Source organism: Balearica regulorum, chromosome W (genome assembly GCF_011004875.1).
Source record: "Balearica regulorum gibbericeps isolate bBalReg1 chromosome W, bBalReg1.pri, whole genome shotgun sequence".
Lineage (NCBI taxonomy): Eukaryota > Metazoa > Chordata > Aves > Gruiformes > Gruidae > Balearica > Balearica regulorum.
In genome coordinates this window covers 5,711,692-5,733,674 of record NC_046219.1, presented here as the reverse complement: position 1 = coordinate 5,733,674, position 21,983 = coordinate 5,711,692, and the positions used below count along the sequence as shown (strand labels likewise).

Genomic DNA, 21,983 nt, shown 5'->3' with positions numbered 1-21,983 from the left:
ACCTCCTGAAAGAGTGAAGAATCAAGTAGATTCTGTTCAAATGAAGGCTGATATTTTTGAGCTCATTCTGAGCACACTGTAGGTTGGCATTCCCAGTTTAACTTTCTGGCTCCATCCTGCAGGCTCAGTCCTCTGCCATCCATAACAGACTTCCTACACAGCCACCATGCACTTTGTACTGGGTGTTGTGTAACCATCTTTTGGCACTTCCTTTGGCAGAAGGGCTGGTCATGTCAAAATGCCTCTACCAAGTACAGCACAGCCCCCAACCCCAAAAAACAGCAGAGGTGCATCCATTCCTCTGAAACACTGTGTAGCAAGCTCAGGGTGAAAATGTAATGGACCACAGAAAGACTGTTAGGTTGGATCTGTAGCTTTTCTTAATTCCCCAACCCAAGACTTCACTGACCACAAGGCCAAGTTGGGAAGTTTTTCCCTTCCCTGTTCACCCTTCTGCCTGACTGTTAACATGCAATCGCCGTGTTTGCGAGGTCAGATTTCTATCCAGAAGCTGTGATAGAGGGAACTAACACTTAAGGGAAATGGCAGGACCATTAACTAGCTTAAGCCACATATCTAGTAATCTTAACCCTTACGTAAGATGTTTTAACAAGAACTAGCGTAAGGAAGGGTCAAGATGACCCTTCGCTCTGCTTGCATTTTTGTAACCAATCACAAGATAAGGAGGTAGTAAATCAGAATGGAATGAACACGGAGGATTCTCTGCTAATTAGGAACTGGTCTGAGTAAGTTTTGTGGTGAAGGTGAAAAGTGCACAGTGAGGAAGACATACGGCCTTCATCCCTAAGACCCCGGCCCACGACCACCAAGAGGCACTGCGCGTGCGCAGCTGAGAGGAGTTAAAGGCGGAGACAATGGACATGAACTCATTGTAATAAGACCGCCTTTCCACGGAAAGATCATGAATATGTATAGGTGCTTTTTGAATATGTAACATTTTGTTGTATAAAATTCAAAGGGAATTGTCGCAAGGTGCGCACGATTTTGGTGGGATGACCCCCCGTGCTGCCCAGCGCTGAATAAACATACCTACTTTACAACTTTCCCAGTTGTGGAGTCCGATTTTCCGCACATCAGCTGCGCTTCAATCTGTCACTGTTATCGCTCCGGAGACAAATAGCCCGAGCACTGGGCACCCAACATAAACAGGAACCTGACAGCAGAAACGGAAAGGAAAAGAGACGGCAGGCAGCCCAGCAGAGGGGAAATCCAAACCGCGGGGGTGGGAGTGTGTGGTGGTGGGGGGTGCTGCGCTGTGTACGCGGCTTGTCAGGCGGGCTCCCAGCCCCCAAATACGGGGGCGTTGGTGGCTACCGTATGGGAGCACACTACCTGTGGTCGCTGCCGCTGTGGCTGAAGGCGGTCGAGAGCCGGAAGGTGGCAGGGAGGGCGCAGGGAGTCGTCGCAGCGGCTGAAGGAGACTGCTCGGGGCTGCTCCTACAGGGCAGGGGCCGGGGACAGCCCGGCGGACGGTACAGGTGTGGGCAGGTAAAAGTGCCAACTGCGGGCAGGACAGGAGCACACCAGGCAAGACAGCATCTTCGCACCACCGGAAAAAGTCTGCTTGTGCTTCCTGTTTCCTCTCTTCCCTCCTCTTCGATTGTTTTCCATAGGTGGCAGAAAGATCACGCAATCATTAAAAACACATCCCTTCCCTTTGTGTTAGTACTGGGGAAAGAAAGCAAGATGAGTGAGCAAGCACACTGAGGCAGGCAGCTCACTCGCTCCTGCGACGCCGGCCGCTGCCTGCGCTGCCGCTATGCTTAACGCGGACCACGGATGCTCTCTAACAGCGGCGGGAGAGGGAAGACGGTCTAGCAAAAGAAGAGGCTTTTTCCGCAAGGCACATGGCAAGACACTGGTAGCAACGGGGGAAAGGCCCCTCCCCACTTATTGAATCAGCTCTAGTGCGACGGGGGGTGGGGCCGGACCCATGGGGACGGTTTGGGGCCTGTTGGATGGGGTGGCTAGCTAATGGGAGGCGGAAGGTGGGACGGAGAAGCAGCAAGGTTGGTGTGGGGAGGTTGGCCCAGTGTGTTTAGCGGAGTGGATTTGCTGTCCTTTCTAGTTCATTCCGTTTGTCGTTATCTCCTTGCGCCGCGCTGATCTGCTCTGCTCTGCTCCGCTCCGCCCCGCCCCGCCCCAGCAGCTTTTGCCCGTCACTACGCCTTTGGAGGCATCCCGCTCGCCGCCTCATGCTGCGGCCCCGTCCCGCCTCCAACCCAGGGACCTGCATGGACGGGCATGGGGAGAGCAGTGCCTTCCTGCACTGCCGAGGCTGAGTGGCCACGCCGCCTGCCGTCCGCCACCTTCGGTCCCATCGCCGTACTGGGGCTGCTGCTGAGCACAGGTATGGGGGGCGGGCTGGAGAGGGAGGAGCCGAATCTCGACAAGGGACTACGCCCGCCTGCACAGGTGTACCTCAGACTTTAACATAGGCGGGACCGAGGGGTGGCTGGGTGGTGAGTATGTGTATTGGTGTGTATGCCGTTCGGGTCGATGCGGAGTTTGTGAGTGGTATCCTCAGGAAAACGTCTGTCAGAAGCGCGCTGTATGGGGGAAAACATGTGTGAAAACACTGATATCGTGCTGGAAATAGTGATTGCGGAACAGGGCAGCATGTAGCTGTACAGCAGCAAGCCAGAGGACTTGGAGAAAACGTTGTTTTTGTGTTTTGTTTTTTTTTTTCCCCTGGGTTTTGGTTGTGGGTTTTCTTGATAGAACAACTATTTGCCTGACTTAATGGAAACTGGGGAGAAGGTGGAAGATACACTGATAGTGCTTGCCTAAAGTATTTTTCTTTCAGAAGTGATCTGATTGGCTTTACTTCTGTGAAAGTGTTTCTCTTTAGTTTGAGTGCTTTTAAACATTTATAACTCTAGTGAAATAAATTGTATGTTTTAAGTGCAGGTTTAGGTCATCTGGATTTAGTCAGATTGCTGTTTCACACACACCCCACACCCCCATACTAAGAGCCTACTGAAAGCAGTAGAATGAATTTTCCTAAAGTTGCAAGGGGGCTTGAATGGGTAGATTTGTTTTGCTATTTGATAACTTGCCTTGCTCACCTAGACTAAACTATATGTGATTAAAATATCACAAATTGTAATTAAAAAAAATTGATGCTTTGAAAGTCAGGCTCTGAACTGGCATGGTCTATGTCAGTTTGCTTGGCATAGGTCTTTTCACTTTGTGACCATGTACCTTAAAACACGGAACTTAATTTTTTTTTTCTTTAGCAAAGCTGCATATTGCTTTCACAAAGATGTACTGAGAAACTTATTGGTTACTCATATGCTTCGTGGTCATGCTTGGCTGTAGGTTAAAGGCTGCTTCTACTGTGTTGGGATTTTGACAGGGTATTTGCTTTAGATACCTATCATAGGCAAAACACCTGTTGCCCTTTCCAAATTCACAGACTGGATGTTCTGGGTATGTCATGCGAGTCCTGAATCACAGGAGGGTTAGCTAAGGGGATAAGCAGAGAAATTGCTAATATCCTCTCATCACTGTGAATTGCAGAAAATAACTGCATTTAAAAATTAAAGGTCTAACATTATTATTTGGTCCTTTTTCACCCCCCATTTCTCAAATTTAGGAATATTTTAATTGGACTGTTAAAATCAAACTGAATTCAGCCTTATTTTACTTTGAGGACACACAAAAAAAAGTTGGGAAATAGTGTAAAGAGGAGGATTTGAGGGGAGGGAAAGGAACATCTTTTCTCTTTGTTTGCACTTCTATGTGCTTCTCTAAGTATTTTTGTGTTATAAATCTGTTTTATGACCGTTTGAAATCACAGATTAATATATTCACAGTGAATTTTATTGGTCTTAAAAGGAATAATGCAGCATGTTTTTGGTGCTTGAACAGCAATTACATGAAGTCTTGCAAGTATTCTTTATTAAGTTCAATTTGCTGTTATGGCTATCTTCTGCTCTTTGGATGGGAGAGAACCTGATTTATCATTTGACTGTTGACCTAGTTTTAATCCCTGTGGAATGTGTGCATCTATGTTTCCTTTAATACATTGTGCAACCTTGTTTGTTTTGTTTCTACCCCTTATGAGTTGCTTTGTGTAAAAGCTAACACCAGTCTTTTAATTAAGAGTTTAACTGCCATGAAAATCTGGAAGGATTTCAGATTGTGAGCTGTGGAAGAGAGGGCTGTAAAAATCCCAGTTTGCTTGCTGGGATGGTAATTATATCATCTTTGCAGAAATTTAGTGATCAGATAAGGTGTGACTGTTTGGTATGGGTGGGTTTTTTTTAATGTAACCTGAACTGTGTGTCTGTTTACGTGCATCTGATAAGTACTTCAGGTTTTGATGGGGAGAGGTACTTTTTTTGCCCCTTGTGTTATTATTGTATTATGCTGTAAGAGGTGCTATTGCAGTGTTTGGATTACCTAGCTGGTAACTTGAGCTTCAAACAGCTGTGGGTTTTCTCACTGTTTAATTCCAGAAAGCAAGCAGTGAAGCTTTAGCTATGGCAGTGCCAGGGAAGTAAAGAAAATAGAGTTTATGGCCTGGCCATAAACTCTATTTAAACTTTTTTTTTTTTCCCCCTCCCTGAGCTCTCGAAGAAGAGAAACTCTGATCTGTGCTTCATTCAGTTCGTGTCTAAACCTGTATCACTTCTTAACCACATCATTCTCAGGAACAAGATTCTGTTTAAAAGTTCAGTAACTTGTCACGTAAAGCACTGAAAGACTAAATGAAAACTTGCTTATTGACTAAGTGATTTAACTTAAAAAGTTGATGATGCAATTTTATGCTTATCATTTGCCAACTAGGAGTCCAGCGTTTCTTTTCCAGGAGTTAATGCTTTTAATCTGTTACTTGCTATTGTCTAGATGAAATTCAAGTCATGCTTGGGTTATCTCAGCTCTTGAGAGAGATGGGCTGTATTGTTATCTTCCACCTGTGTTGTGTTCCCCCCCCCAACCCCTTTTTCTCTCTTACAGAACGTTCTCCCCGATGGGTAAGCACTGTAAGTTCTTTAAGATATTTTCTGTAGCACTTGTGGATGTGGAAGGGGATATTGCTATCTAAGAGATTTGCTTGATTTCTCTCTGCCTTCTATTTTGTGCTTAGCTGACTGCCAGCTTCAAACACCTTGTCGAATCCAGAAGTGCACCACAGACTTCATGTCCTTAACTTCACATCTAAACTCTGCTCTTGATGGCTTTGATTTGGAGTTTTGCAAGGCCCTGCGAGCATATGCTGCTTGTACCTATCACAATTCCAAAGTATGCCGTGGAAATCTAGTCTACCATTCTGCAGTGCTTGGAATCAGCGACCTCATGAGCCAGAGAAACTGTTCCAAGGATGGACCCACATCCTCTACCAACCATGAAGTTACCCATGATCCCTGCAATTACAGTGGCCATGCAGGAGCCAGAGAACATCGGGGAGAGGAACAGACTTCTCCTACTTTCCTATTTTGTGGCTTGTTTGGTGATCCTCATCTGAGAACTTTTAAGGATCACTTCCAGACATGCAAAGTAGAAGGTGCTTGGCCTCTCATAGACAATAACTACTTATCAGTGCAAGTGACGAATGTGCCTGTGGTCCCAGGATCCAGTGCTACTGCTACAAATAAGGTATGGATTGTTCTTAAACACTGTGTATGCATACAAAAGTGGAAGGCCAAGACAGTAGAGTAGTAAACTACTTTACAACCCTTAACAGTTAGGGGTTGTAGTAGGTTGAGGATCTTCCATGGAATAGTTTGAGGAAAATAAAACTGCTGGGCTCATCTTTTGGAAAATTGCTTCTTTCCTTAGAAACAAACAAAACTCAAAACAGCCCCCCCTCCCAAACCAACCCCAAAGCACATACATAAATATTACCACATAAACATTTTAAGAATAATTAAATTGATGCTTTAAAATAAGCATCAGATTGCAGCATCTGTGACTGTCCCCACACTAAGTGGAAATTCTAGGGCAGAAGGATGGAAAGAGTGTGGGTCTTTACATTTTTTAAATTGTATAATAGAAAACAAAAAAATATTGACAGTGGCACAACAGATGAGTTACTCAGGATATTAAGTCTTTAATTGGAAAGATATGTCTTGTGAGAGATGTTTTCATTCACAAAATGCTCTTGGCAATTTGTAGGTATTCTGCATAGTTGTGATGCTGATAGGACATCTGTTTCTTTAGTGACTAAAGCTGTTATATATTCTATGGTCTAATTAAAACTTGCAATGCTAGTTTCTTTTGAGCTTGTTTGATCTGTTTATGCCTGTTGGCATAGGATCCCAGGGCCTTTCAGATGGAGCATGAAGGATTACTAGCTAGCTGGGAGACTTGAGTTCAATCTCTCCTTTTCCTTTCTTACAGACTTCCAGTATGAGTTTTGAGTTGATCACTGGCATCTCTGTATCTGATTTCTCTAACTACAGAAGTAGAGCTCCCCAGTCTTTTGAGGATCTTCTGAGGCTTAATGGCTATTACAGGGGGCTGTAGAGGAAGCAGGTAGGAAGAGTATTGTAGAATGCCTTCAATAGAAAGGAGGGTGGTGGTGGTTGTTTGTTCCCCTTCAAATAAAGTGTGCACACAAAAAAGTCTTTGTCTTTCATCACTATGACAGGTGTTCTGGATATCACTAACAGTTGTTCCTGAGTAGCAAATAAGGCAGAGGTGCTTGTACTTCCCTATGGAAAACTTTCCTTCTTGTTTGCAGTAATTGAAAATAGACAGGGAACTTTTCTTATCTAGGTGTGTTGTAGTGGGTTGTTTGAGAGTGTTTTTCCTTCTCTGCCCTCCCTTTCAAACAGGTGGTGGAAAACCCAGGGCTTTTACTGTAGTGGGTTTACTGGTCATAAAGTTTTGAACCTGGGAATAGGTTGTATTAGCAGTGTAGTGAAACATTGGGTAAGTGCTCTTTTTCCACAGAGTCAAAACACTTGGATATCTCTTATAGCTGCTTTGTCCGTGAGGTGGAGCTGATAATGTCTTATCTATAATGCAATGGAGTTTTTTCCTATTATTGAAGAGTAGGGAGGAGAAAGAAGCAGTCTGGCCTGTGCAAGTTAGTGCTGTACTTGGGCATATAGTTGGGTATAAACTGGTCAAATGGTTCAGCAGGTAGCTGTGGACAGCTTGAAAGTGTAGATGCTGAAGCACTTTCTGTGCGTTTGGGATATTTCTAAAAGGCAGAGGCCTGCCTGTGCCTTTAAGACAATGGCTCTGTTAAAAGCCACCTGCCTGTGCCTAAACTAGATGACTTATGACTGACTCTCCAGATAGGTAGTTGTTGAATCTCCTCTGTGAGCAGTATTCAATCTGGAACTAGGGCAGACTGAAACCTCTTGGGGTTAAATATGACAGGTTTTGCCTTAGGATCTTTTTAGTGTATTTCAACTTCCATCAAAATCCACCGTCAATGTGTTTTATCTGTTAGATATCTGTATCTTCCTGATTGCTTGACTTTGTAAAAGTCAAGTGTGGGAGAAATAATATACTTATTTCATAACCCAGAGTGGTTGGGGGGCCAACTGGTACTTCAGTCTTAATTGAAAGTTCTTAATTACCTTTTGATCATAACCAACTGATGGTTAGTTCATAGCGTGATGAAAACAAGTAGGTTTTTTGTTTGTTTTAAAATGGATAATATAGAAGTTCTGGAGAAGGGGACGTTGGCACCATCCTGGCTGGAAGACAGGTTGTGAATGTAACTTCTTGGGCAGAGGCTGTAGTAGAAGATACTTTCTGCTGGAAGCTGTATCTTTCTCATAGAATTCCAGTGTACTGGGCAGAAGATATAAATAAGCTCTCTTTGGTCTTGTGTTTGGTTTTGGAGCTAAGACTTGTTTAAAATCAAAATCTGCGTTTCTCTGATGTAACCTCAGCTCTGTGTTTGTGCTTTCAGCACTTTCACAGTTCTCCATAAAGAAAGCTCATTTAATTGTCATGAACATGTTTAGTATGTACAAAGCTCTGCTAGATTACACTCATGTGCCATGTTGTTCTAGACAGTCTCATAAGAAAAACAGGGCATGCAGCAAAACTACCAATATCTTACTGGGCACAGGCAATGTATTGATTTTGATGATTTGTCAATTTCATTGGCATAAACAATCCTGTTTCCTGGTGTTCGGGACAGCCTGACCTTACTAGAGGTTGTTTTGTAGGACAGTCTATGGCAGTTTACCAGGTACTAAACAGTTTTTCAGTCTCTAGGGCTGCTGGAGAACTGTTGCAGAAGTTTGTGTCTTGAATAACAATTTGGGGGGTGGAAAGGAGGCAAGAGCATGCATGTATACTCAGTGGTATCTATCTGACTGTCTTTAAAGCCTCTGGGGGTTTCTTGGGAACAGAAGGAAGGAGAATAAAGTTACAAATAAAGGTGGCAGTGTTTTTATCAGATGTGGAGATGGGAGTTTAATGCTGTGTGCTTAAACAGGCTTTACCTGCCTGTTACATGTATGCTTTACAAAATCACTACAGGGGAGAACCCTTCTTGGACTGTCTGCCTGGAGGAAAAAAAAAAGGAGGTGGAATATTTTAAGCTACTGTTCCAATTGATTAAAGGACACTTAACTATTATGAAGTTCTGAGTAGTTTTGAAATTAATCAATAATAGATGCTAGACGTTTCTAGAGTGTTCTGGTTTTGCTAGGATAGATTTAATTTTCACCAGAAGTTGGGACAAGACACAGCCAGGACAAGTGATCCAAACTAGCCAAAGGGGTATTCCATACCATATGATGTCATGTTCACCATAAAAGGGGGATAGTCGAGGAGGGGCAGTGTGGTGGGTTGACCCTGGCTGAGGGCCAGGTGCCCACCAGAGCCGCTCTATCACTCCCCTCTTTCATTAGACAGGGGAGAAAAGTACAACGAAAAAAAAACTTACGGGTCGAGATAAGGACAGGGAGAGATCATTCTCTAATTATCATCACGAGCAAAACAGACCAAACTTAGAGAGGGAATTCATCTTATTTATTACTAAGCAAAACAGAGTAGAGGAATGAGAAATAAACCCAACTCTTAAAACACCTCCCCCTACCCCTCCCATCTTCCCGGGCTCAACTTCACTCCCGGCTTCAACCTCCGCCCCCCCCTCAGTGGCACAGGGGGACGGGGAATGGGGGTTACGGTCAGTTCATCACACGGTGTTTCTGCCGCTTCTTCATCCTCAGGGGGAGGACTCCTCTCATCGTTCCCCTGCTCCAGCGTGGGGTCCCTCTCATGGGAGACAGTCCTTCACGACCTTCTCCAAGGTGAGTCTCCTCCACGGGGTGCAGACCTTCAGGAGCAGACTGCTCCAGCGTGGGGTCCCCCACGGGGTCACAAGTCCTGCCAGCAAACCTGCTCTGGCGTGGGCTCCTCTCTCCACGGATCCACAGGTCCTGCCAGGAGCTTGCTCCAGCGCGGGCTTCCCACGGGGTCACAACCTCCTTCAGGTGTCTCCACCTGCTCCGGCATGGGGTCCTCCACGGGCTGCAGGTGGAATCTCTACACCCCCTCATCCTTCCTCCATGGGCTGCAGGGGGACAGCCTGCTTCACCATGGTCTTCACCACGGGCTGCAGGGGAATCTTGCTCCGGTGCCTGGAGCACCTCCTCCCCCTCCTTCTGCACTGACCTTGGTGTCTGCAGATGTTCTTACATCTTCTCCCTCCTCTCTCTGGCTGCAAAAGCTCTCTCTAACTGTTTTTCTCTTTCTTAAATATGTTATCACAGAGGCGCTGATTGGCTTGGCCTTGGCCAGTGGCGGGTCCGTCTTGGAGCCGGCTGGCATTGGCTCTATCAGGCACAGGGGAAGCTTCTAGCAGCTTCTCACAGAAGCCACCCCTGTAGCCCCCCCGCTACCAAAACCTTGCCACGCAAAACCAACACAGGCAGCTCTGTGTGGCTCTAGGATGGTCTCAGTGGTGGTCCTGTACAGTCGTTGGGTGGGAAATCGCATTGTGTATCACCCATTTTGTATGTTCTTTTATAGGTACTGTTTTTGTTATTTCCCTCTCCCTTTGCTATCCCAGTAAACTGCCCTTATCCCAACCCACGAGTTTTACCTTTGTCTTCCCATTCTCCTTCCCATCCCACCGGGGGAGGGAGGAGGAGGAGTAGTGAACGAATGAACAGCTGTGTGGTGCTTAGCTGCCAGCTGGGGCTGAACCACAGCATAGAGTTACTTATAAAAACAAACAAAAACCCCCAACTTTGAGGCAGAAGGGAAGATGCACATCAATGTGTCCATATGGTGACTCGTCCAATCGGTGATAGCAAGCACAGGATCATGAGTGATAGAGGAGCCAATGAGGAGAGGTGCCATGCTGGACCTTGTTCTCACCAACAAGGAGGGGTTGGTAGGGGATGTGAAGCTCAAGGGCAGCCTTGGCTGCAGTGACCATGAAATGGTGGATATATAATGAATATACATAATGAATGATAGTCTGTGATATTGAGCGATGACTTGTTGCAGTGCTTGGATGGCATCAGTTGTTGCGTTTTCTATATCTTCCAGTGTAGCAGAGAGATTGCAGATTGCTTTCTCCAGCTCAGAGACCCCTAGCCAAGGAAGGAGGATCTGGACAAACTAGTGAAATCCAGATCCTTGTTTTACCAAAGAGTTAATACCATGACAATGTTGCAGGACGTTAGGGTAATTGCAGACATGGGTTGCAAAGAGGCTTTCTTCAACATGCCTCCCAGGCACTATTTGTCCAGGTGTGCAGGTCCCTTCTCGCTTCCATGGGAGAGTTTTCGTGGCACAGTTGCTGCACAGCCAGTATAGGCTGGGGGCATCTATTGTGCTAAGGTCATGGCAGTGAGTAGTGTCTTTCAGGCAATTGTTGATATTGATGTGGTAGGTTTGCATGGTGTAGGATGAACCCCACTGCATGGTTTGTAGTTGATCAGGGGACAGATCATAGCCCATAAAGTTCTGGAGGATGTAGAATTTTGATCTGTTCTTCACCAAGGTGGCAGTGGGTAGATGGTGGTTGGAAGATTAGTCTGAATAGAGTAGTACATGATGAAAGTTTTAGGTGCGTGGCCCCATAATTCCACCAATACCAGCATTTCCACCACAGGAACACCTTGGTGCCCAGATGCAGGATGATGTGTACAAATCCCACAATCAATTCCCTTTCTGACATTCACCAGTGCCTGAGATGTGCGAAGTAACAAGTTAGAATCTTAACCAGCAAGGCCCTGGTGGACTGTCCCGAAGAACAGCATCCAGAACATATTCAAAATTGAGGCTTGCAGGGAACAGCCAACAGTTGTACAAGTAAAATGACTTTACTACAGTAAAGAGCAATATAGCAGGAGGATTTTTCCAGATCATTGTGGTTGAGATAAGACAATTTAACAGGTAAAGCAAAAGCTGCATGCGCAAGCAAAGCAAAATAAGGAATTCACTCGCTACGCCCCATTGGCAGGCAGATGTTTAGCTATTTCCAGGAAAGCAGGGCTTCATCATGCATAACTCTTACTTGGCAAGACAAATGCCATAAGTCTGAATGTACCCCTCCCCTTCCTCCTTCCCTCAGCTTCTTGTGCTCTCTCCCCCCTCCCAGCTGCTGCAGCCTACTCACTGGCAGGGCAGCATGAGAAGTGGAAAAGGCCTTAACACTGTGCAAGCACTGTTCAGCAATACTGTTTGGTCACAAATCTAAAACACAGCACCATAGGAGCTGCTATGAAGAAAACTAACTTTATACCAGCCAAGACAGTACACAGATCAGTCCATGTTTCCAGGGTGGCCCAGTAGTTGGGCCCAGTCAGCAGCTCTGGGCTCATCATGGACATTATTGCTTCCTGAGATTCAAAATCACTTCTAGGACAGCCCAAAGGGGTGGTCTGTGGATCCAACATTGAGATTTGGGCTCTGGTGTCCACAACAAAGGTGACTGAGCTCTGGTCATTCATGACAACTTCTAATCGGGACATGGGGTAAGCAAAAGGGTCTGCTGGGAAACAGAGCTAGGAGGTAGATCTCCATCCAGTGATGGACACCCACCCACCAGTTCTCTGGCAACACCTTAGAGAGAGGAAGGAGGGGCTGAAGGGGTTAACACTGGGGTGTTGGAAGGCCCTGCAGGGGGAGGGGCAAGGAGGAATAGGACAGGATGGACATCTGACTGGACAACTAGGAGAGGGGACCTGCTGATGGCCATTCAAAAGCTGTAACAAGACAGTTTGGCAAACTATCAATTTTTTGGGTTGTGTGGGGGTAAACCCCCTTTCCGGCAGGAGCTGTCAGTGGCAGCCCTTCTTTGTCTGGCTAGTGGAGGTGCCCCGTCCTGTGCCTGGGCAAGGATTCATCAGAATCTGACCACCAGATACAAGAGCTGTTGCCATGGCACCCACCCCTACAGCTGGGGCATACAGAGCCCCAGTGTCCTGTAGTCCCCCTTACTGAGGTGAGTTGGAGCTGCCCCAGTGTGCCTAGAGCCTCCCAAGCCGCTCTACCCAGCCTTCCCCGGCTCTTTTAGGAAACTGATCACCCAGGGAGCAGAACTGTTCCCCAGTATAGGCTTGTACCTGCAAGTGCTTGAGGTGGGTAGGGGAAGGGCAGGGGTGTCTTCCCCTGTGGGGTTGGGAAGGGGGTCAGGGTCTGGTCTAGGGCCAAAAATGTCCCAGTTCAATTACCATCCTTATCATCATCCTGGTAGATAGTGGCCCTAACTTGGGCTGTTGTACTGGAATGGTTGCTCTGGGCCTTGAGGGCCCATTGGGCCAAGGGGTCTAGCTTATGCCTGTCCCTCTTGGCCCCTTGCTTAGCTTTTCCCACCTGTTCAAGGGTGCCATGTAGCCTGGTAATTTCAGCCCAGGCAGTGTCAAGGGCACAATTCAGGAGGCCAATTAAACCACCTTTACCTGTTAGCAACCACTGTGCCTCACCCAATCCATGATAGCGAGCACAGGGTTATAAGTGATGCCATGGCTCTGGTGGACTGCCAGGGACACTTGGTGTCTGAGTTATCTGGCTGCAGCAGCCAATTGTGCAAATGCCTTTTGTATGTGTGTAAGTTGTGCCACCCCTTGGCTCCACCAATGGCAGTGTGATTTGACAGAATCATACTTTACATGGATAATGTGGGTGGTATCCTGCCTACACTGCTGATGTTGGTCATCGGGCAGGGTGTTGGGAGGCAGGGTGTCACATGGTGAAATGTAATGTGGTGCTTCTGTAGGTGACCAGCAGGCTGATGAGGGATTACTGTATGTAGTTTTGTAACACCCCCGGCAGTTCTTGCTTCCAAGAACTTGGTACCAGCAGCATCATTGAAGCAGTCTCCTCTAAATCCCTCTACACTGGACTTTGAACTTTCCTATATTTATGAGCTCCAAAACCTTTTGGACAGGGTTGCGAGACCCCTTTAGAGATTTCATGTATGCTGAAGGGGAAATTCAAGTTGCACTGGTAATTTGTGACCAAGGAATGATCTGGTACAGAGGGCAGGAAGGCCTAACTGCAGAAGGGTTGGAAGTAGGAATGCCAGAGACAGAAGGACTCCCTGTAAGGGAGTGAAGTTTCCCTTGCTAATAAGATAAGAAATAGCTGCAACATTGTCTTGTAGCAGTCCTGGAATGTGAGTGCTCAGAGGCCACCTTTGGGCAGCAGAACTGGTGCTGGAAGATGGGGCTGAGGTGCCCCATGCTGATGTTCACAGGCTTGGTGCTGGTGCAAGTGTATATAAAGAATTGGCTTGTTGACACATCTTTGCAGACTCCTTGTAGAACTGCTTATGGTCGTAGGACTCTGTCCAATGTATTGTTCATTAAGCTTTTATATTTAAGCACAAATGTGTGTTTAATTCCCCCCAAGGTGTACAATAAAAATTCCCCAACAATGCTATGCAGCCATCTACCGATGAACTGCCTCCCACAGATGATTTAAGTCATTCACAGGTCTCCTAAGGCTATTTAAAGACTACTGGTCTAATATCATAAAACCTCTTGCTGAACCATCTTCCCACCTATTCTTCCACGTTAAATGAAATCACTAGTAAATCACTGGGGGGCTGTGTTTTTCCTTAAACATAATAATTCCTTATCTCTTCTTGTAGATGGGAGTGGTACATAATGAAAGCATTTGAATGCTTTCTTATGATGCTGGGCATGAGTGTGAATCAAAAAAATTCACTCAATAGCCAATGTGACTATTAAGCAGGTATCCTTTATTGCAGCACTGGGAGTTGCACCGGGATATTTCCACGAACGTGCGTCTCAACAAGAAACAAATTGTTCGTGATTTATATTACAAAAGAGTTTACATATTCATTAGGTTTCCAATAAATTTAATACATATTCATGAGTTCCCGGAATAATAATGAATATATGCTGATGTCCTGATACGCCTGCGCAGTTTCTTTCTCAGGTGGTCGTCAGGGGTCGTCCTCCTCAAATCTTCCTCTTTTTCCTCTTCTTCAGTGTACAGAGTTGGGTGACCTCTTCTTCATTATCTCCGTCTTGCAAGCTCAGCAACCTTGTTATCCATCCTGCCCAGATGGTCCCAGGCTTGTTGGCATATTGGGCCTCCCTTTATCAGGTTGCCTCAAACTTTGTGTCTTTTTCTAGTTCATACCCAAGGACTATCCCCTAATTTACGGCTTCTCTTATCCTGTTTCTGCATTCCAACTATTTTATTAATTGTTTTCTTTTGTACTGGAGCATGAGACAGGCGAAGCCTGAGTTTGTGGGGCCTGACTCAAGTGTTGCCAAGTTTTATATTCTGTTTTGTTTTGTTTTTTTTTAAAAATTGTTCTACGCTAATTAGATTCCCCTATTCATTCCCCCCTTTTCATTAAAGTTGCGCATTCTTTCGCAAGAAGGCCTACAATACATTCTCTTTTTGCGGTGTTCTCTTAAAGTATTTCCCTGACTCTACTGCGTGTCTTGTCTTATTTTGTTTCCAGTTCTCATATTCTCCTGAAGTTTGCCTACTACACCAAAATGCACATTGTATTAATATACAAGTCAGGATTATCATCAGTCCTATAAGCAGGACAAAACCAAATAGCTGCCGGAGCCAGGTCAAATTAGGTAGCCAGGAAGTTACCTTGTGCCAAATTTCTTCAAAACCCCATGAGTTATCATCTTTAGTTATTTTATGCAATACTTTGCTTTGTCTATGGATTTCGTCTAAATCTGTGGAGATTCTACTGCTTTGGTCTATGTACATACAACAGCTTATATTTATGGTTGCACAAACACCACCTTGTGAAGCTAATAATAAATCAAGGGCCGTTTGGTTTTTGAATCACTTCTTTTGACAGACTAGTTATTTCAATTTGCAAGGCCTGTATTGCATCAATGGTTTTGTTCTCAATGTTTTCTATTACTGCTGAAATGTTCACTATAGTTTTTTCTAGTTCACTTACCCCTAGCCATGGGAGAAACCACCTTACAAAACTATGGAACTCAGTAAGCCTATCTGCCTATAGCATTATGAGTTTTGTCTCTATCCTTTGGAGGGAAGTTGTTGTTCTTTCATCCTGAGGGTATAGTTTGTCAACTGATAGTAATGTTAGGAACTAAAGCTCCAAGAGTACAAGCTCCTTTCCATCCTAGGGGCAATATCTTCAAAGCCAAGTGTACCACAGTAGCCAATACCATCCCAGTTCCTAATGGGACCAGGAGTCCAGTATAGTTCAATCCTTTGAAAACCAGGATCAATCAATGTCACTATTTAAGGAAATGGACATGTTACATGTTGAAATATTCTCCTACAAAGGTGCCCTTTCCTGAACTTACCAACCAAGCTATTACTCGAGGTATAATTTGCTAATCACATCTACCTTCCATTCCTTGTTCCAGTTGGGATTAGGAATCTTTTCTAAGGGTGCTGTTGGCCCAGTAAAACGGATTTGTCCAGGAGACATTAGATGGAAGCGGAACTCCTATTAAGGATATTCCGTGGCTGTAATATTTAGGCATCTGGGTGCAGATGCCCAACAATCACTCTTATGTAAGATTTGGGTGATGTTTTGGACTAGGGAGAAGTGTAGATTTTGATTCCATCCTTCTACCTGATTGACATGGCTCAGGACTATTATTGTCACAAGTAGTGTCCAGTTGCTCATAATGTCCTTTTTATTTTTATCTTAAGGGGGGTGATTGTGGTTCCACAGTCCAGGATGCAGGGGCCTTCTTGATCCTTGACTAATGAATCCCCGCGGGCTGCTCTTGATCTTGATTGCGGTGAAGGTTGCTAACAGCACTTGAAACGGTCCATTCCACTTCTCTTCCAAGGGTTTACCTGTGAAATTCTTAACATAAACCCAGTCCCCGGGTTTGAAAGGATGGATGGGTTGAGCTAGTCCTCTAACTCGTGTTGCTAGAATAGTTTGTTCAATTATATTTAACTGTCTCTGTAAACTAATTAGGTACTGATACAGGTATCCTTCACCAAGTTGGGTAAGATCCTCCCCTGAATATTGCAATTGATATGGCCTCCCATATAAAATTTCAAAGGGGCTCATATTTTCCTTAGATCTCGGTTTTGTCCGAATTCTTAGTAGGGCTAATGGGAGGGCTTGATTCCATTGCAAGTTTGTCTCTTGACAAATCTTAGCTAGCTTGTTGTTTGAGTTAAATGGTTCATTTTTTCCACTTGGCCACTAGCTTGTGGTCTGTGAGGGGTGTGTAATTGCCAATCAATTCCTAAGATTTTACTGATTTTTGTTACCACTTTAGCACAAAAGTGAGTACCTCTATCTGAGGATATTGTTGCGGGTACCCCAAATCGTGGTATTACTTCATTTAGTAACGTTTTTGTTACCTCTCTAGCCTTGTTGGTTCTACAGGGAAACGCCTCTGGCCAGCCTGAGAAGGTATCTGTTAACACCAACAAATATCTGTATCCCCCTTTTCTGGGGCATTCGGAAAAGTCTATTTGCCAATGTTGGCCCAGACTATTACCTTTTCCTATTACACCCATCTGAATCTTGTTTGAGGTATTCGGGTTATTCTTTAAACAAATTTCGCACCTTTGGGTTACTTGTTTCACAGTGGTGTACAAATTTCGACTTACTAGTTTCTGGTTTAATTGTTTATATAAAGCATCTGTACCCCAATGTGTTTTCTTATGTTCATCTAAAACTAATTTCCATAACAAATTAGAGGGTACTATTATTCCTCCATCTGGAACATAAAACCATCCATCTTTTCCTTTGTTACCTTCTAAATCATTGATTAATTTTTTTTTATCTTCTTTGGAATACTTATCTGGCTCTAAATCAGAATTTGGAATTTGAAGTTTACTGTCTGGAATTAAGGCTGCCATCACTTTACCTTTTTCTGCTGCCTTTCTAGCCTCTGAGTCTGCTGATTTATTGCCAATCTCTTGGTCAGTGTTACCTTTTTGGTGCCCTTTACAATGCATAATAGCTACTTTTTCTGGAAGATTTACGGCTTCTAGTAACTTTAGAATTTCTTTTGCATGTTTAATATATTTTCCTTGAGCAGTGAGAAGTCCTCTTTCCTTCCAGATAGCACCATGGGCATGTACAACTCCAAAGGCATACTTTGAGTCTGTCCAGACATTAATCTTCTTCCCTCTTGCCAGCTCTAACGCTCGGGTTAGGGCAATGATTTCAGCCTTTTGTGCTGATGTCCCTGCAGGTAATGATTTTGCTTCTATTACCTTTTGGGTAGTGGTCACAGCATACCCTGCTTGGCGTTCTCCGTGTTTCACAAAGCTGCTTCCGTCTGTATACCAGGAGTCCTTGGCATCATGGAGCGGCTCCTCTTTTAGATCGGGGCGGCTGGAATATACCGCTTCCATCGTTTTTAAACAGTCATGGACCACCGGCTCCGAGATTTCCCCGCTAAGGAAAGAAGCTGGGTTCACAATGTTAGTGGTGACTATAGTTATATCATCTTGTTCCACTAGTATTGCTTGGTATTTCAGAAATCTAGAGGGGGAAAGCCAGTGTCCTCCTTTTTGTTCTAACATGGCTGAAACTGTATGAGACACCATTACCGTAATTTTCTGGCCCATTGTAAATTTGCGTGCTTCCTGTACATTCAGGATAACTGCAGCTACTGCTCGTAGACATCCAGGCCACCCTCTGCTTACTTCATCCAATTGCTCGGAAAAGTAAGCTACTGCTCTTTTATAAGGGCCTAGTTGTTGAGCCAGCACCCCTAAGGCTATTCCTTGCCTCTCATGAGAAAATAGCCAGAAGGGTTTAGACACGTCAGGAAGACCTAGGGCCAGTGCTCTCATCAGTTCTGTTTCCAGTTGTTCAAAGGCTCTTTTTGCTTCTCCCGTCCAGGTCAACTTTAACTGATTATCTTTTAGTAATTGATACAGGGGTTTCACTAAGAGTCCATAATTATATATCCATAATTTGCACCATCTTGTCATACCTAAAAAGGTCCTAAGTTCTTTCGCTGTTCCCGGCAATGGCGTGTGGCAAATAGCTTCTTTTCGACCTTTACCGAGTCCTCTTTGTCCTCCTGAGATCTCAAATCCGAGGTAAGTGACTTGTTGCTGAATCACTTGGGCCTTTTGCTGGGAAACTTTGTACCCACTCAATCCTAGAAAATTTAACAAGCTCACTGTCCGTTGGGCACAGTCCTCCTTAGTAGTTGTAGCCACTAGTAAATCATCCACATATTGTAATAAAGTCCCTGTCTGAGATGGAGGAGTCCATGTTTCGAGTTCTCGGGCCAACTGGTTCCCAAAGATAGTAGGGCTATTCTTAAATCCTTGAGGTAACACCGTCCAAGTTAATTGTGCTTTTCTGCCTGTTTCAGGATTTTCCCATTCAAAAGCAAACAGCTTCTGACTTTCTACTGCCAAGGGCAGACAGAAAAAAGCATCCTTCAGGTCCAGTACGGTAAACCAAATTTGGTCATTTTTCAATTGAGTTAATAATGTATAGGGGTTCGTAACCACTGGGTGCAAATCATCTACAATCTTATTTATTGCTCTTAAATCCTGTACTAGACGATAATTCTTCCCATCCGGTTTCTTCACCGGTAAAATTGGGGTATTATACTCTGATTCACACTCAATTAATAGTCTGAATTGTAGGAATTTGTCAATAATTTCCTTTACCCCTTTTCGATCCTCCAAGCGTAGAGGATATTGTTTAATTCTCACTGGAGTTATCCCTGGCTTTAATCTAATTTCTATTGGTTTAGCATTTTTAGCCTTACCTGGTGTTCCAGATGCCCACACTCCTGGGTATACCTGATCCAAAATTTCAGTTGGTATTGCACCTTCTTTTTCAATCTGTAATAAGGACAGACTTAATACTTCAATTAGTTGGTCTCCTTTTACTCTGAATTCAATTACTTCAGTACCAGAAACAATGTTTGCTCCCAATTGTTCCAATAAATCTCGGCCTAATAAAGGTTTAGGGGCTCCAGGCAAATAGAGAAATTTATGCATACCTATTTGTTTTCCCAATTTATATTTTATAGGTTGCATAAAAAAAGCCTTTTCAGTTTGGCCAGTTGCTCCTATCACAGTTACAAAGTCTTTGTCCATCGGTATTAAACATTGATTCAAAACAGAGTAGGAAGCCCCCGTATCCACCACGAATTCAACTTCCTTATCTCTGCTCCCTAGCTTTATCTTAACCAGTGGATCCGCTAGGATAGATTCCCCAGGTCCCCGTCATTCTAATTCCATTAGAGCCTTGGACTCTGAGGGACCCTGTTTCAGCTTGGGGCATTCCTTTTTCCAGTGTTCGAGTTCTCTGCAATAAGCACATTGATTACTTTTCAGCCCTATGCTAGTCCCTGAATCAAATCCTCCTTTTTCACCACCTCGCATTCTGCCTCTGCCTCTCCCTCCCAAGGGCCTGCCTTGATACTGTTGATTTAAGGCAGCAACAGTAGCAGTGGCTATTGTCTTTCCTAACTTTCTTCTATCATCACTTTCCCGATTTCTGTATGTTCTCCAAGCTTCCTCAATCAATTTTTCCAAATCCCGTATTTCTGGTTCCCTCAGTTTTTTAAGTTTCCTCCTAATGTCTTCAGATGATTGTCCCAGAAACAATGATACCAATTGCTGCTGCCCCACATCCGACAAGGGGTCTAAAGTAGTATACTTGCGCATTGCAGTCCTTAACCGATCTAAAAATTCTGTAGGGTCTTCGGTCCGATCTTGTTTTACAGCATATAACGTTGACCAATTCACTGCTTTGGGGATTGCATTTTCTAATCCAAATTTCACCCAGTCCTGATATCGTTTTAGCATTCGGTAGTCTGTGTTATCGTTTGGATCCCAATTAGGGTTGGCCAGGGGAACATATTGATCAACTACTCCGGCCAGTGTATTAGCAGTAATTTGTGCCTGCACGTGAGTACGGGCTGTTTTTAAAATCAATTGCTTTTCTGTTTCTGTCATCGCATCAAGCATCAAATCTATATCCTCCCAATCTGGGTTCTGGTTTTTAACTATTAACTCAAATCTTTTGGCCACCCCCGAGGGATCATCCCGGTAGTTTCTTACTTCCTTTTTCCAAGTGTCTAAATTGCTCATGTTAAAGGGAATCTTAATTCGAGTCGGTCCTCCTGGTCCCATTGCTTGCCTGAGTGGGGCTTGTATGATCGGACTTGTTCTACTACGAGTCTGGGCAGAGATTGGTATATTACCTCCTGCTGCCCTATATTCCCCCTCCTTGGGGAACCCTTCTAACAACTCAGGAGGTGGGGGTATGTAATCTTCAATCCTCTCTTCTACTCCCCTTCCTTCATCTTTCACTTTCAACCATCTCTCTCCGATGCTGCATGCAGAACAACAGCGTTTCAACTTTCTTTGACTATCTTTTTGTTCCTTTTCTAAAGCCAATACCAGGGGGTCCTGTGGGGCTAAATTAATCCCACATTCTCTTTGCCATTCTGGATGATTTCGTAGGGTAAAAAACATATCCGCATACATCGCTTCATCCCATTTACCTTCCCTCCTTAAAAACAACATTAGTTGCAATAAGGTATTATAGTTCAAAGTTCCATTAAAGGGCCACTTTTCCCCATCATCCAACTTATACAAGGGCCACCGTTGATTACAATATTTTGTCAGAGTTTTCTTATCTGTCACACCTCCTGGCGAACCTCCTATTTCTTTCCAGTGTCGCAATATGCATCCTAACGGACTCTTTTTCAAAACTCCTCCGCTCTGATTACTTCCCATTTTACTATCTCGCCAACCACAAACAATCTTTACTATTTCGGTAGCACGCCCCTTTTTCTCAAGGGGTCCACACTTTACACTTAGCACACTCTATGTCTGTCCCAGATTGAATTCACAATCTCTGTTTATACCATAAACATTCAAAAATAATTATTGATTCACAATATTTTAGGGTGTCAAAAGCAATATTCTGATTCCCACATTTATCAACAATTCTACTTCAGGGGCTGCATCATTCAGATTTTTAGTTAGTCTTTTAACATGGCAATAAAGGACATCCAAACTTACACGTCAATGCTACTATTAATCTAAATAATTACCCACAAGGTTATCATTAATCATTTGCTTCGTCCTTCTCCGGCTGTTTCCCTCGCGGGATAACAGAACTGCAGATCCGGACTCCACACTCGCTTCGTACGTGATTGTACGTCTCACACACTCACACAAATTCAAACACCTCAAGTTATACTTGAGAAAGAAAAAAAAGAAAACTTCTTGAAACTGTAACTGTTAAGCTCCTAAACAACCAGTACCTCCAGACAGTTACTTTTCAAGTGCGTGTGTGTGTGTAACAGTAACTGTTAAACTCCTAGACAACCAGTACCTCCAGTCAGTTACTGTTCCAGTGTATGCAAATAAGATGCTAGCAGTCCCGCATACGCTCAACCCTGCGTTATAACGTAACGACCTACGGGGAGCCACCAGACAACCGGTTCCAGAAACAGAGTAGTAACTGTTAAACTCCTAAACAACCAGTACCTCCAGACAGTTACTTAAAAAATAAAAGCAAAATATTTTAAAGGATACCTTTCAATAGATGGTCCTTGTCTGTCCCCGCAGTGATC

At 44.3% G+C, this 21,983-nt stretch overlaps 1 protein-coding gene across 2 annotated transcripts in view; it reads left to right on the top strand.

Annotated features, from left to right (window-relative positions):
- The first annotated feature begins 2,202 nt into the window (after nt 1-2,202).
- The window catches only part of LOC104641730 (repulsive guidance molecule B-like), a 62,324-nt gene continuing 42,543 nt past the window's right edge, over nt 2,203-21,983 (top strand). The window contains exons 1-2 of one of the 2 annotated variants that reach the window (XM_075739041.1): nt 2,203-2,371; nt 5,117-5,625. In XM_075739041.1, coding sequence (XP_075595156.1) covers nt 2,266-2,371; nt 5,117-5,625 — 615 coding nt within the window. In that variant the 5' untranslated portion in view covers nt 2,203-2,265. Of the gene's footprint in view, nt 2,372-2,399; nt 2,682-5,116; nt 5,626-21,983 lie in introns of those variants that run through there. The other variant, XM_075739042.1, reaches the window with a different exon arrangement.